The sequence below is a fragment of the Colletotrichum fioriniae genome (genome assembly GCF_027942845.1).
Source record: "Colletotrichum fioriniae strain IMI 355084 chromosome Unknown scaffold_4, whole genome shotgun sequence".
Lineage (NCBI taxonomy): Eukaryota > Fungi > Ascomycota > Sordariomycetes > Glomerellales > Glomerellaceae > Colletotrichum > Colletotrichum fioriniae.
Genome location: NW_027076840.1, coordinates 635858 through 650670, shown reverse-complemented (window position 1 = coordinate 650670; position 14813 = coordinate 635858). Strand labels below are relative to the sequence as shown.

Genomic DNA, 14813 nt, shown 5'->3' with positions numbered 1-14813 from the left:
ATTCTATCAGCCTAGAGTACGGCATGGCTGAATGATTTTAGGTCCCGCTTATGATTGATAACAATTACGTATAGGCCAAACTCCTACCCATCTGTCCTTCCGATAGTATCCCAGCAGGAATACTCGTGGCACGAATAGCCGACATATGAGGTAGCGACGTGGACGCTCCTCTGCGAGGATTCAGTTACGGACCTATCCAATGCCATCTACACTCAACTTCCATACAACACTCCAGCTTTACTACTTTCGGACCTGTACCTCTTCCTCGTGCCTTCAGGCCTCTGGCTCTTCGTCATTTCTTACCAAACACCTTCTGAAACTCGAAAGGGTGCTTTAACGAAGTCAAGAGGCCAAGGCACTGCATGTATGCAAGTAGGCAGTAGGAGTGAATGAGATATCGGCTTCCATTTAAGTTATAATTGTACCTACTGACTGAGAGATATCGCACGCAAGATGTGTTGAGGAGCAGGGTCTTATTTTACGTGCCGTGTCAAAGACTCACAAGCTAAATGGCGTTCCCCACTTGGATCGACTCACGACTTCTTCGTGAACCATGATGCCTGTCACTTCTGCCTGAGACCCGTGCTTAAGTGTATCGTGCTGGAGACCATCTTCGCTCAAAAATGTCTGTTGGTCGTGATATGTTGGAGACCCATCTCGTGTCTTGTGGATACATGCCATTCTCGGCTTAGCATTCAGCTCATAGAGTTTAATCCGCCGCTTCTGCCTATCAAGACTCCAGACTAGAGATGGCTCTTGAAAACGTTCAAAAAGAATAGACAACTCCTCACCTTAGGCAATGTAATTAAACCACCAAAGACTCACTGCTCGCAAAGCAAAAACACACCCTCTATGATACCCCGATACGGATTTATTATTCTATTACTGAGCGTCTTGTCATTTGCTTCTGCCTCCTTCATCTCGTCACGCAGTATGTGCTTGAAATCAAACGACTGTTCCAAACATTTCTGTGAGCACGAATGTCTCTACAATGCAGCGTTAAACGGCAACACGCAACGGCTAGTCGAACTCATCCTCAATGGAGCCGACGTCTCGCAGACATCGATGCCTGGCCGACACCAATTGATCCACTTCACCGGGCGGCCGGGAAGCGCAGAAGCCATGAAAGCCCTGCTCGACGCCGGAGCCGACGCTTCTGCAGCCTCCTACGACGGTCAAACGCCTCTGCACATGGCGGCTGCCGACGGCGGGATCGAGCAGGTGCGAATGCTTATCGAGGCCGGAACCAACGTCAACGCTCGCACCATGGACGACGAGACCCCGTTGCACCACGCGGCTAGGGCGGGAGAGGAGGAGATCGCCAAGCTGCTCATCGCTGCTGCTGGTGTGGATATCAACGCCAGAGACTGCTACGGACAGTCGCCGCTGCATCATGCCGCTAGTCGTGGGCATCTCGGCGTGGTCCAGGTGCTTCTCGACGCCGGCGCCGACATGAGCGCCCTCGACAACAAGGGAGACACGGCCGCCCTGCATTCCCTCTCGGACGCGCCGGCCTCGGTCAAGCTCATGATAGAAAAGGGCGCCGACATTTCTATCCGAGGCCAGGGTGGCGATACGCTGCTGCATCGAGCGGCCTCGTTCTCGGCGGAGCTGATTGGACTCTTGCTCGAGGCCGGCGCGGACCTCGAGGCGACGGATGACGAAGGAAAGACTCCCTTACACGCTGCTGCTGCGTGGGGGGACGCCGAACATGTTCGGATCCTGCTTGCAGCCGGGGCTGATAGGGGTGCGAGGACCAACGACGGCGAGACGGCGCTGCACCTGACGGCGGGGAGTCCGGATGCCCTGTTCCTGGGTTTTGGACACGAGTCTGATGCCAAAGCTAGGGTCCTCCTTGACGCCGGTATCGATGTGAATGCGAGGACGTTGTCGGGTCAAACGGCCCTTGATCGGGCAAGAGAATGCAACCGCCCAGCTGTTGCGGAGGTGCTTCTTCAACATGCAAGTGTAGAACCTTGATAGACATGGGACTGGAATTACCTTGGCCGTTACTGTACCTGACAATCTGGGTTGATGAATAGAAGTTGGCCGAATCCTTCCTGTTGCTTAATGAACGGGCCGCTTGAATCCGTATGATGTTGATCCCTTCGCTCCAAGACACAAACGAATCTCACAATGATGGCTAACGTCATTTCGACGCAGATCGAAGTTACCATTGAAGTTGTGAGGATTGAGAATGATTTGATATTGGATTAATGTGCACTTCTGCCTGGTGTGCTCCATATTAATATTGGATATTGAGGGAACCCCGCCAAATTAATGGTCCCCGGGAAGCGCGGCCAATTAAGCACGCGAATTCCCCGCCAGCGCAGCTGGAGCTTACCTTGACCGGGACCTTTATTCGACCAGTGTAACCCGCAGTGACAGGGCAGTGGCCGTCCGAGACCTCCGAACCCTTGTGTCCCATGTTTCCGTACGGATACCTTATGGCGTAGCTTACCTATCCGTACCTTCATGTTGACTTTCCTCCCTCCACCTCCCGCCCTGACCAGCCCTCACTCCGACCACGTAGCACGCGACACACCCTCCGATCCGAGAGACGACAAGACGACTCGCATACGAACACCACCAAATCAATAGATGCAGACGCCATGAACAGCTTACGAGCGGGGAGGCCATCAAAGTCTCCTCTGTTCCTGGTCCTCGCCGCCGTCCTCATCTTCGCAGTAGCCGTCGAGGCCTCGTACGGCGATCGGTTACCAGAGTTCCGAGAATGCGTACAAGTTGGTGCCCACCACATACACACACACACACAGGCGCGCGCGCGCGCAAAATCTTGTGCTCGCGCTCGCAAATAGCAAATGCTTGAGAAAACTCTCTAGTGCCTCTTGTGACTGACTTACTGCTCTGCGCTTCCCCCGCGATCCAGGTCTGCCACGATGAGAACTGCGCTCCTGGCAAAGATGCTACACCAATCCGTACGTTTCTCCCCCTTACCAACCCCCGTAACGCAAGGGAATCAAACAGCTAAAGCATGATGTTCCTACCGACAGCCTTCCACCGCCGCCTCCTCCTCTGGACCTGCGCCTCCGAATGCGACTACACCTGCCAACACATAATCACAAAAGAGCGCCTCGCCGCCGGCGAGCGCGTGGTCCAATTCCACGGAAAATGGCCCTTCCCCCGCATCCTAGGCATCCAAGAGCCCGCCAGCACGCTCTTCAGCCTCGGGAACCTCTGGGCCCACCAGAACGGCTGGCGCAAGCTCCGCGCCGTCATCCCGGCGTCGTACCCGCTGCGGCCCTGGTACGAGTGGCTCGCGGGCGTGGGCATCGCCTCGTGGACTTTTAGCGCAATCTTCCACACCCGCGACTTTGTGGCCACGGAGCAGCTCGACTACTTTGCTGCGGGCGCGAGCGTTCTGTACGGGCTGTACTACACCGTGGTGCGCATCATGCGCCTGGACCGGCCGACGCCGCGCCGGAGGTCGGTCCTGCGCGCGTGGACGCTGCTGTGCGTGCTGCTGTACGCCGGGCACATTGCCTACCTCAAGGGCGTGCGGTGGGATTACACGTACAACATGACGGCCAACGTCATTATCGGCGTGATTCAGAACCTCATGTGGTTGTGGTTCAGTTTGAACAAGTACAGGCAGTCACGGAGGACGTGGGCCATCTGGCCGAGTATCGTTGTCGCGGTCGTCGTCATGGTCATGAGTCTGGAGTTGTTTGACTTCCCACCTGTGTGGGGTGCTTTGGATGCGCACAGTTTATGGCACCTGGGCACGATCCCGCCAACTGTACTCATGTACAAGTAAGTCGGCAGTGACACTAGGATTATCTTACGGGATTGGATGCTGACACTTGACTAGCTTCCTGATCAAGGACGCGCAGGACGATATGGCAGGCAGTGAGAGGTTAAAGTCTTGATCTGGTATACGAGGTTGGTACGATCACTTGAGGACGTGCTATCAACGCAATGAACAGGTCTATCTGGGAGATCAAAAGCCATTCAGTTGGGAAACACCACTGGGCCAAAGGCTGGACGCCAGCCAGGAAGCTTCAATGAGGTATGAAATAACGGGACCAGGCCGCAGCGGCTGAGCATTACGCCACAAAAAAGACCGTGTAGCCTTTGGCAAGCATCCGTAGAGTAGGTTGAATGGTCTATTTTGCCATGTTGTCCAGTCTCCAATTAGGCCGGTATAGTAGAGAATAATATGTAACGAGTATGACAGCTTTCTCTCTGGCAAGCAGTACTAGTATAGTATAGTATAGTATAGTGTGGGCATCGTTTCCCGTCCACGCAATCTCAAAAAGCTTCCTATACGCAACAGCAACAATTTCAACGACTTGGGGCACAACACAACCCCTTGGCTCAACTCAAAACATCCACCAGACCGTCTTTCTTATACACCAACAATCACAGTCTCGGTCTTGAAGACCTGAATGGCACCATCGCCCCAGATGCCGATGACAGACAGCAGGAAGCCGACCGAGGCAACGGCAGACTGCACGAGCTGCGTCTTCCTAAAACCGTCCACCTCGCCGCGGATCTCCTCGCCGTTGAGCGCCTCCTCCTCGGCCTCAGCAGCCGCAGCCGAAGACGATTCGTCGCCGCTCGCGCTGCCTGCGCCGTCGCTGTGGGTGTCGCCGAGGACCTCGTAGCTGGCCTCCATGCGAGCCTCCTGGCGAGCGATGCGCGCGGCTTTGCGCTTCTGCTCGCGGTCGCGGGCGGCCTGGCGGCGGGCGGCGATGGATTCCTTGGAGGACTCGGGGCTGCTCTTGAGGACGTAGGGGGTGATTTGCTCGGCAAGACCAGAGGTGAGCGTGAGGACGGAGGCGTAGACGAGGTAAGGGTGGCGGAAGGCGCGCGGGGAGAGGAAGAAGGCGAGGAGGAAGGAAGTTGCGGATACGCCGGTGAGGAGGCGGAGGCGGGCGGTCGCGCTCGGGTAGAGATTCTTGAAGGCGCGGAGGGCGTCGGAGGCGGAGGGGAGGGAGAGGATCGAGGGGACTGTTACGGTTGAGAGGGAGTAGGAGAGGCCCTATTGCGCCGCATGTGTTAGTATGACTTAAGTGAAGCATTTCATGATTGGGGTGGAGGCTGGTTCGGCATCCCGGAGTGTCCTGAAGGCGGAGAGTGGAGGGGGAGGGGTGGATGGGGATGGGGGGATGGGATAGTGGCGTCACTGATGATGGTCCGACGGTGAACCGAGCTGTGTGCAGGCTGGGCCGGGAGAGCGGTGAAACGTACAGTCAGAAGACCGAGGGAAACAGTTCCCACGAACTTCAGGAGGGAGACTCCTTTGGAAGCCATGGTGGCTGGTGCGGAATTCGTGAGGGATTCGGGAAGGAGGCGTTGGAGGTGGGCGGTCGGTGGGCTTGAAAGGATGTAAAGTCGAAGTTCGTGAGGTGTGAGGCAGGTATGGGATGTGTCGTCAAACTATCGGTCGGTCGGGTCGCTGCTTTGCTGCTGACCGGCAAGGCGGGGCGGGGAGGGGCGGTATCACTCTTTGTTGGACTGACTGGAGTGACGGGGAACCTGATGTGACCTGGGTTCTGGGGGTAGGTAGATGGTTTCCGGCCTGACCAGTTAGGCGTCACAGGATGGTAAGATGTTTTGGGTAGGTGGAAAGGGCCGGATTGATTGATTGACGCTGACGCTGACGCTCATTGACGACGTTTCCCGCCTTGCCGCTTGCCGCTCTTTCGCGCGGGAGTAAGTCCTGAAAAAGAGAGGGGCTGTTTTCCTTTGCCTGTTTGGCGGTCATCTGGTTGGCCGGGACTGCGGGTGGGTACCTGTGGTGGAGTTTCCCGTCGACGGTATGGGGTACCTTACACCGTACCATGAGCTTAAATTATCCGTGCGCCTTGCATTAGTCCCGAAGCTGGCTCGAGGTTGCACAAATCACCTTGTCTTGCCTGCACAAAGAGCATAATCATGTCTTGTTATCTCGACTTCATCTTCTTTATCTTTGTCGAGCTACCTAGACGACACCATATTGTCAAGCTGGCAAGCTGGAGACAAGACGCCATTGCTCTGTTTGCCCTCAGTTTTCCAGAAGCCGGTCATGCCTAGTTCTGAGCTTTCTCCTTTCGCAACCCCGTCCACTCAATGTGGAAACGTCTCTGTGATCCCTCAGTGTTAAGCCATCTTTTTATGCGAAAAGATGGAAAGATTCAAACATAAATCAAGTTTGTCATTACAAGCTATTTCTGCTACATCCAAGTTCATCTCATCTGCCAGCTTCACCAGCTTCATCGACTTCTCCTACCCGGCCAAACCCCATGATTGAGGTTATTTGCGTAAATTGCGCAGCTTCAAGCTTCGGTCGCAGGAGGTCTCCTCGCGTGGATCAGATAGCTGTTCCAGATTAGTTGCGTTCGAAATGAGGTAGAGCTTCAGGTGAAGAAGAAAATTCGGCTCAATCCCATCGGTAGGAGACTTACAGGGGTGTATAGGCGTGGATTCTTCTATCCTTCAGATCATTCCTAACTTGGATGAGGAAAACGTTGACTTCCTCCTTCGTCCATTCGAGGGCCCTGGTTAAAGGAGCCATACTCCATCCCTCGATGCCCTCGAGGAAGTTCTCGAGATTCCATTCGCCAAGTTCCTTGTAGTGGGGATCCTTTGGCCAGTTGTTGAGGGGCCACTTGTACTTGACCATTTCGATGTCTACGAACCCAACTTCCTTGAGTATAGGGATCAGGCTGGGGATGTTGATAAATGGCCGACCAAAAATGCTGCAGGCCTCCTCGATCTTGTCCACCCACTCGATGAAAGCGTGGTCAGACGTCAACGTCCCATCGTCACAATCAGGCCGCATGTGACCTTCAAACAGCTCGACGTAGCCGCCTGGCGTAAGATTGCTGTAACAGGTCAGTATACAGGCTCACTATAAGCGGATCCCGAAATTGGTCACTTAAAAGTCTTTTGGAAGAACTTCTTCCAGTCACCGATGCTTGAGGTCATACCACGAATGTGGATGTAATCAAATGGCTGACTGAAGGTCCAAGGCTCTTCAGCATCATCGACCTCGAACTTGACATTAGGAGGAACACTATAGAGTCATCAGTAATGTACACGTGCAGCACTGCGGGAGGGAGCGTATCGTACAATGCCGTGGGGACTGGCGTGAGATCGATGCCGAGCACCTATTGCAAAACTTAGCGCTTCTCGCATAGAATTGTTGCTGGTGTCCTTACCTCGGCCTCGGGGTGTTCATCTCCAAAGTCAATGGCCCACAATCCGGTTCCAGTTCCGATGTCAAGGACCCGCTGGGCTTTGTTGCTCTCATTCGGGGGGGCAAGACCCAACTTGTAGTCGAGCGTGAGAAGATACAGGTTGTGCTGAAGATCTGTAAAGGACGTGAGATGATGCAGAAGAAGAAACGTGTAAGGGTGAGATACCAAGCCTGTCACTCTCCTTCTCATCATTCGGATAGTTGTATTCTGTATTCATTAGTGTCGCGAAACTCCGGTGGCTAGTACATCGAAATAACTTACTGCCTTCCTTGTACTTGTGATACGTTCTACCGTTCTCGATACGATGCTGGAGTATCGAGCTGGAGAGACTTGTACTGGAAGATGCGATGCTCTGGATTCATTAGGCCGTTTCATACTGGACGGAAGGGTACAGTATGACACAAACTTACAGTTGCCCTATCAGATGAAGCATCATCGCTGAACTATGTTGTAGTCAGTAACGAGAAGACGCTTATTTGCGAGCTGCGACTTACATCGTCAGCCGCCATGACGGGGCCATTGTCAGGCACTGGCTCGGTTGTATTGTCCGCCATCATGAAAACACGTTCCGTGAGCCTTTGGTCTGTATCCAGAAGAAGGCAGTTCAATTTGCTCAGTGAATGCAACGAAGACACAGCGAGGGGCGCGACGGATACACGAACGATTTTATCGCATCTGTGGAACAAGAACTGCTACCCCTCTTCTGGAATGGAGACAGTTATGCATGTTGGTGACAAGGATTATTGTTTGCTGTTGGGGCCTTCTTCCAACAGAGCAAGGGTTTTGGGCGTATCAAAGACCATTTGCCAATCGTTCTAGAACAAAAGCAGTAGGAGTGTACGACGTGGCGAATCAGTCTTTCCTCTCGTTGGCCTGTGTATATCGAGTTGCAGATTCCACCTGACCAGCCCGTGCCGCGGCTCTGGGCCGTTGCAGTAGTCCGAGAGACAACAAACGACCAAATTTGGATTTCATCATGGGCCATATGTGGGCCTCTAAGCTTCCAACACAGAAACGTAACTAAGTGACTAGGTTGGATCATATTCGAAAGATTTTCTCGTAGCATCCAGCACGGACTACGTCAGCATTCTTCAATCCATCGCGACTTGGTACCGTGACCCATCAATCTATATTCAACCTCTCGGGCTTGCGCGCATGTATCAACTGACTACTGATGGTCAGAAGAAGTCAGAGTCGCCAGACCAGATTAAGTGTACTCACATGGGAATGTAAGCGTGTATATATCTGTTCCTCAGGTCGTTACGTACGCCAACGAGAAACATATCGACCGCTTCCCGCGACCACTTGAGGGCCCGAGTGAAGGGCGCAAGTGTGAAGCCTTCAATCCCTTCCATGTAATTCTCGTGATTGAAATGGCCGAGGGTCTGATAATGCTCATCCTTGGGCCAAGTATTGAGAGGCCACTTGAACGTGCTATACGTCACGTTGACGTAGCCGATCTCTCTCATGATTTCCACAAGGGATAGCACATTTACGAAAGGGCGCCCCATGATATTGCACGCCCCTTCGATATAATCTGCCCATCTTGATAATGGGTGCTCTCGAGTTAGAGTACCGTCGTCGGACAAGGGTCGGACATGACCTTCTTGCAACTCGAACCACCCCCCGGGCTGGAGATGGCTTACAGGGATCAGCAGGTTACTTGTGTGACGATGAGGAGGATCCTTACTCGTAGGCTTGCTGGAGAAGTTTCCTCCAGTCTGATATAGACGACGTCATTGCACGGCAGTGTATATAATCTAACGGCTCGCGGTACGTCCACGTCTCTTCTATATCGTCAACCTCAAATCTGATGTTGGGTGGGACGCTAGATGATGATATCAGCATGCCAAAAAATAAAGTTCCACATGGGATGTTGGTCCGTACGCGGTCGTTTGTGTAGGCGAAAGATCCACGCCATATACCTGATTCTAGCTTCAGCTTCCGTGGAACTTGACTCCCTTCTGGATTGCCTACCACTGCCTCCGGGTGTTCATCGGCGAAGTCAATGGCCCAGATACCCGTACCTGTTCCCAGGTCAAGCACGCGATTGACCTTGGAGCCTGGCTCATTCGGCGGAGCAAGTCCCAGCCTATCGTGAAGGGTAAGGAGGAAGAGCTCGTGCTGGAAGTCTAGAGAAAAAAAAAGGTTGGAGATGAGATGGGCTCAACTCGATGTTACGACTTGGGAGTGTTTGGTAGCACATACCTAGCCTATCCATCTCTCGTTCGTCATTAGGGTAGTTGTATCCTGAGGTACAAGGTCAGACGACTAAAAGACCAGGAATATCAAGATAACGTACGTCCCGCCTTGTATTTGTGGTAAGTTCTCCCATTCTCATGGCGGTGTTGAAGGATCGAGCTCGATAAGCTGTGAGTTGAGGATGCGATACTCTGCGGGAAAATATTATGCACTTGCTTCTTCTGTGGGTGTCAAACAACAAGTATTGCTTACCGTCAACCTTTCCGATGCGTTGTCATCCGTAAACTGCAGTTGACTTTAGTCTCGTCGACTCGAGTCAAGGCAAGCGGCCCTCTCACTTCATCAGCCACAATGACCGGTCCGTGGTTCACCGGAGGCCCGGATTGGTCGTTGCACAAGATAGTTGCTGAGCTCCGAAAGGCAGGATGATGACTGCATCGCTATTTCCCCTGGTCTTAGCAGAGAGAATGACAGGAGACGAGACCCATATGGCTGTGAACCATTTATCTGTGTTGGAAGAGGATTTCGCCTCTCTTCTTGGCCAGACATGGATATGTTGGTGACAAGGGGTGATGCGTGGGTACTGCTTGCTTCCAACGGCGCAGGAGCAAGGTGCCTTACGCACGTAACGCAGTTGCAAGGAAAACAACAGGAAACGTGCCATAGGAACGGATCGATTCAATTCCTACCAACACAGTTCCAACTATTGGAGCCATGGAATATCATGGGAGTACGCTGGCTCGCGGGTGCGATCCTTCTAATTTTTGTCCGGCAGAGAGAACGTCGCCCTGGATAGATCAACTGTACAAGGGTTCGACCGCAAGGCATGTGAAGAGGCTCGGTTGATGGGGCAAGATGTAAAGGATAATCATAGATCTGTTCAGGTGCTCATGTTGCTAAGAAATCTACCCGCCTCCAAGCCATACCTCACTGTTCTGCCGCCGGCTCCTCCGCTTTCTTCTCAACGGGTTTCTTCCCGTAAATTGAGTAACTTTTCCGGTGTCAGTGCCACTTACTGACCAAAGGCACGGTAGACCTGGTAGTTGAAACTTACATTGGCCAGTAGGCATGGATGTTCCTGTTCTTCAAATTGGAACGCACCTCCGTGAGAAAGACGAAGACCTCCTCTTTCGTCCAGTTCAGCGCTCGGGTATAGGGCGCCAAAGTCCAGGCCTCCAGACCTTCCATGAAGTTGGCATGCGTCCAAGTCCCGATCTCTTTGTAATGAGGGTCCCTGGGCCATTCGTTGATGGGCCACTTGTATGTCTCAATGGTCACATCGACGAACCCCACGTCTTCCATTACGGCTACGAGGCTAGGGATGTCGACAAAAGGTCGGCCGAAAATTTCCATCGCCTCACCGAGAAGCTTCAGCCACTTCGTCATTGCATGGTCTGGTTTCAGGGTACCGTCATCACAATGAGGGTGAAGGTCGGCCTCTTGGATTTCCAGATACCCGCCAGGCTCGAGGTGCCTGTCGAGTTAGTTCGCATCTACTGACCCTTAAATCTGAACTTACTTAAAGGCTTGTTTGAATAGCTTGCTCCAATCAGACACGCTAGATGTCATCATCCTTGTGTGGATATAGTCGAATGGCACATGGTATGTCCATGGCTCCTCGATGTCATCAACCTCGAACTTGGCGTTGGGAGGAATTCTGTGGCGGGTCAGTGTTGAGCACTGGAGACCAGCTTTAGGCATCCGAGGATTATGCAACTTACGCTGATGTCTGAACAGGCGAGAGATCAACGCCATAAACCTGAGCTTTGAATAAGAATATGGATCAATCGTAAGCAAGAGAGGTGATGATTACCTCGGCCCCGGGGTGCTCATCTGCAAACTCGATCGCCCATAGACCGGTGCCAGTACCGACATCGAGAACGCGCTTGACGCCAGAATCTTGGGCACTGGGCGGAGCGAGTCCCAGCTTGAAGTGGAATGTAAGAAGAAACAAGTTGTGTTGCAGGTCTAGATCCAGTGTTAGACAAGTTCACAACACGAGCGTTAGAGAATGATGCTTACCCAGTCTATCGGCTTCTTTCTCGTCGTTGGGCCAATGGTACTCTGTAAATGTCAGAACTCTCACTAGTCACACCCTATGAGCCTCGTGGTCGGCGTCTTACTGCCATCTTTATACTTATGGTAAGTTCTGCCATTTTCAAGTCGATGTTGGAAGATGGAGCTGTTCAAGCTGGTGGTCGATGATGCGAAGCTCTTAGGTGGCTGTCAGTAAAGATTCCGGGAGTAGTCTCAAGAATTGAGAGAGTTTGCTTACAGATCCGTGGTCTGAAGAAATATCATCCCATTCCTAGTCGAGTTATTAGAATCAATCGGTCCACCGCGGGGGCTCGAGTTGTCTTACACCCTCTTCAGCGACGATGACAGGGCCTGCAGCCACTGGGCGATCGGTCTCAGCGTTACTCATGGTGAGATCTCAGACATACGCCTCTTGAAAGTTTGCAAATTTGCTCAATTCCATGGACATCATTTCTGCACTTTCCCGGTGCTCTTTGGCGACTTTTATGAGTTCCGAGGGCGCTCATTTTACCCCTCTCTTTGGCTGGAAGTAGATTCTGCATGTTGGCGGCACAGATGCAGCTTGCTCGTGGAGACGCATTTCCTGCTTCCCGAAAGATCACTCTCGGACGTATGATTTCTGCAATGAGATCCATAGGTTGGATATACGACATTCATAGGCCCTGTGGGTGCTTGGCAGATAAGTAGTAGGGGTACGTTCCCCTGTGATACCCAATCGTTTCACTTCGCCGAGCCGCGGATTTGAGCCGCTGCATATGTAGGCGTGGTAAAAGACGATGTTGTGACAGGATATCTACACATATTTTCGTTTCGGTTCATGCGACGTGGCGAGTGTCGCTCTTTTCGCTACCAGGTACAGAGGTAGGCAGGAGAGCACCAGTTGATAGGCGCGGATGTCCATCTACCATGATTCTTTTGTCCCGTAGCGAAGTATCCCGATCACAGCATGCGCTCATAACCCAATTGCAAGGGGTTTGAACGAGATGTTACCGCCACCACGTCCTTGGAAAACAATGTTGAAGAAGTTACAGAATCGAGGCGCTATGGGTTCCATTCCCCCGGGTTCCGATACTAAAATGACAGATCTTTCAAAATGGATTGGTGTCGTGAGCAAATGGCCCCGAACATGATTCAAACTGCGTGACGAAAGGGTCCAACGAGCAATGCATAGAAACAACCAATACTTGAAGGGACGTGGCGTGATGGAGGTTGCCCGGTCTGAAGGGGGAAGATGTTTACGGGGAGACGGTCGTTGATCCCGAAGGACATCAGGAAATCGCGCTAAATTAGACCCCGTGCGGGAGGGTTAGGTGCGTTTGGAGGCTGGAAGGAGAGAAGTGGTGCTCTCTTTCCTCTGTTCTCCCCCGTCCACCAATCAGCAGCTTCTTCCCCAACTTGTGTCTTAGGTTTCCCCGTGATCCCATCGTGACCGAGCTCTGGATGAGTCAGCAGCGGAATCACTAATCATTTGGGTTCGACATGCGGCGGAAGGCTCCGCACTCGGTGTCTATCCTTACCTTCCGTTGCCGAGGTCCCAAGGTCCGACGCGCTACCACCGCCTGCCATCTGAGCTGCGCTTTGCCGTGGCCGTTACACAACACGACATCGCACCAACCAGACTCTTTATGGTTTCTTCTTCCCCGTGTAACACATAGGTTCGACTTTTGTACACCCTCCGATATCTCTGTGCAGCCAACGGATCCACCAAACATCCATCGTCAGGGTCCCCAAACAATCAGCATCTATCGCCTTAATCTCGTGGAAGCAGGGTCCCACACGTCATCATCTCGAACCACCTGTGATACCTTGTTCATTGTCTCTGTCCCATCCCTCATCACCCACATCTGGTCCCTGCAAACATGCCCATTCCCGAGTCCGAGTATTTGAGTCCCGTCTGGAAGGATGGCATCTTTAGTGAGTGGCTTCCGGACGTTGTCTTTTGTTTGTCGCAGCCCCCGTCAATACTAACTGTCTGGTGCAGACAACAGAGTCGCCTTTGTCACCGGTGGCGCTGGAAGCATTTGCAGTGCTCAAACTCGTGCTCTCGTCCGCCTCGGAGCAAATGCCTGCATCATCGGGCGCAATGTCGAAAAGACAGAGTCCATGGCAAAGGACATAGCCACAGCTAGGCCTGGTGCAAAGGTCATCGGTATCGGCGGTTGTGATGTGAGAAATGTATGTGCTCTTCAACATGCATATCTTCAAGATGTATTGCGGCTGACAATTCTTATCTAGCCCCAAAGCCTGCAAGACGCCGCAGATCGATGCGCCAAGGAGCTGGGCGGCATCGACTTTGTCATGTAAGCGTCCGATTCACAAGGGTCTCATCCTGCGGCAGAATGCTGACAACCTTATTACCGACAGTGCGGGAGCTGCTGGCAACTTCATCGCACCCTTGTCCGGCATGAGCCCCAATGCATTCAAGGCGGTCATCGATATTGATGTCTTGGGCACTTTCAACACTGTGAAGGCTACCATTCCCTACCTGGTAGAGTCGGCAAAGAAGAACCCCACGCCCAGCCAAAACGGCCTGACCGGAGGTCGCATCATTTTCGTCTCTGCTACATTCCACTGGACAGGTATGCCACTGCAAGCACATGTCTCAGCCGCCAAAGCAGCCGTAGATGCACTCATGGCCTCGGTCACGTTGGAGTATGGCCCGTTCGGAGTCACGAGCAATGTGATTGCCCCCGGGCCGATCAAGGATACGGAGGGCATGCAACGGCTGTCCAGCAGCAAGCAGGACCAGGCCAAGGCCGACGCCGTGGTGCCGCAGGGTCGGTGGGGCGTAATCCGGGACATTGCCGATTCCACTGTCTACCTCTTCAGCGACGCCGGCAGCTTCGTCAACGGTCAAGCAATTCCTGTTGACGGCGGTGCCTGGAGACGTCAGGGTGCGCTAGCGGTTGGAACAGACGAAGACATGAGATACCCGGATTTCCTCCTGAAGGGAGAAATCTCGAAGCACGTAAAGAGCGGCCGAAAGACGGAGTCTAAGTTGTAACTGGCGTCGAGAATTCGGCCGTGGTGGGGTCGGAAGGATCACCTCCAGCAAGTCCGCGGACAAAGCAATCCCATCGACCGGGGGTGGAGAGATTGTAAGTTGACATCGTAAGGGCGTGGCTGTTGACCCGCTCAGAGCTTGTTAGATATATCGAAGAACCGCAGGAAATGGCACTGTATTTGACGAACCAACATTCGTTTACAGAAATGACCAGGATCTTTTGGCATTTTGTACAATCCTACCTTACGTTTTATCAATCAGAACCTCCAATCCTTGAGTAAAGCGGCTATCGGCACCACAATTCTACGCAGGCTAGACACATAGGTATCTCCCAGCCGCCGACAGGCCGAGCCGCCCCGCGGACG

The 14813-nt window shown here is 53.0% G+C and overlaps 4 protein-coding genes across 4 annotated transcripts; 2 read left to right on the top strand and 2 right to left on the bottom strand.

Annotated features, from left to right (window-relative positions):
• Positions 1 to 1065: 1065 nt before the first annotated feature.
• N0V96_004018 (uncharacterized protein) lies at positions 1066 to 3890 on the top strand (the record flags this gene model as incomplete). Its single annotated transcript, XM_065756998.1, has 5 exons — positions 1066 to 1864; positions 2602 to 2744; positions 2891 to 2939; positions 3015 to 3774; positions 3833 to 3890. The coding sequence occupies 5 exons, from the start codon at positions 1066 to 1068 to the stop codon at positions 3888 to 3890; spliced, it is 1809 nt and encodes a 602-aa protein (XP_065614211.1).
• A 479-nt stretch (positions 3891 to 4369) lies between these two features.
• On the bottom strand, positions 4370 to 5277 carry N0V96_004017 (uncharacterized protein; the record flags this gene model as incomplete). Its single annotated transcript, XM_053188084.1, has 2 exons — positions 4370 to 5005; positions 5215 to 5277. The coding sequence occupies 2 exons, from the start codon at positions 5275 to 5277 to the stop codon at positions 4370 to 4372; spliced, it is 699 nt and encodes a 232-aa protein (XP_053054046.1).
• A 1850-nt stretch (positions 5278 to 7127) lies between these two features.
• Positions 7128 to 7725, bottom strand: N0V96_004016 (uncharacterized protein; the record flags this gene model as incomplete). The annotated part of the gene is made up of 4 exons (XM_065756997.1): positions 7128 to 7318; positions 7467 to 7473; positions 7616 to 7622; positions 7718 to 7725. The coding sequence occupies 4 exons, from the start codon at positions 7723 to 7725 to the stop codon at positions 7128 to 7130; spliced, it is 213 nt and encodes a 70-aa protein (XP_065614210.1).
• Positions 7726 to 13303: 5578 nt separating this feature from the next.
• SPS19_2 (peroxisomal 2 4-dienoyl-CoA reductase sps19) lies at positions 13304 to 14448 on the top strand (the record flags this gene model as incomplete). The annotated part of the gene is made up of 4 exons (XM_053188080.2): positions 13304 to 13358; positions 13426 to 13619; positions 13680 to 13744; positions 13809 to 14448. The coding sequence occupies 4 exons, from the start codon at positions 13304 to 13306 to the stop codon at positions 14446 to 14448; spliced, it is 954 nt and encodes a 317-aa protein (XP_053054042.2).
• Between the last annotated feature and the right edge of the window lie 365 nt (positions 14449 to 14813).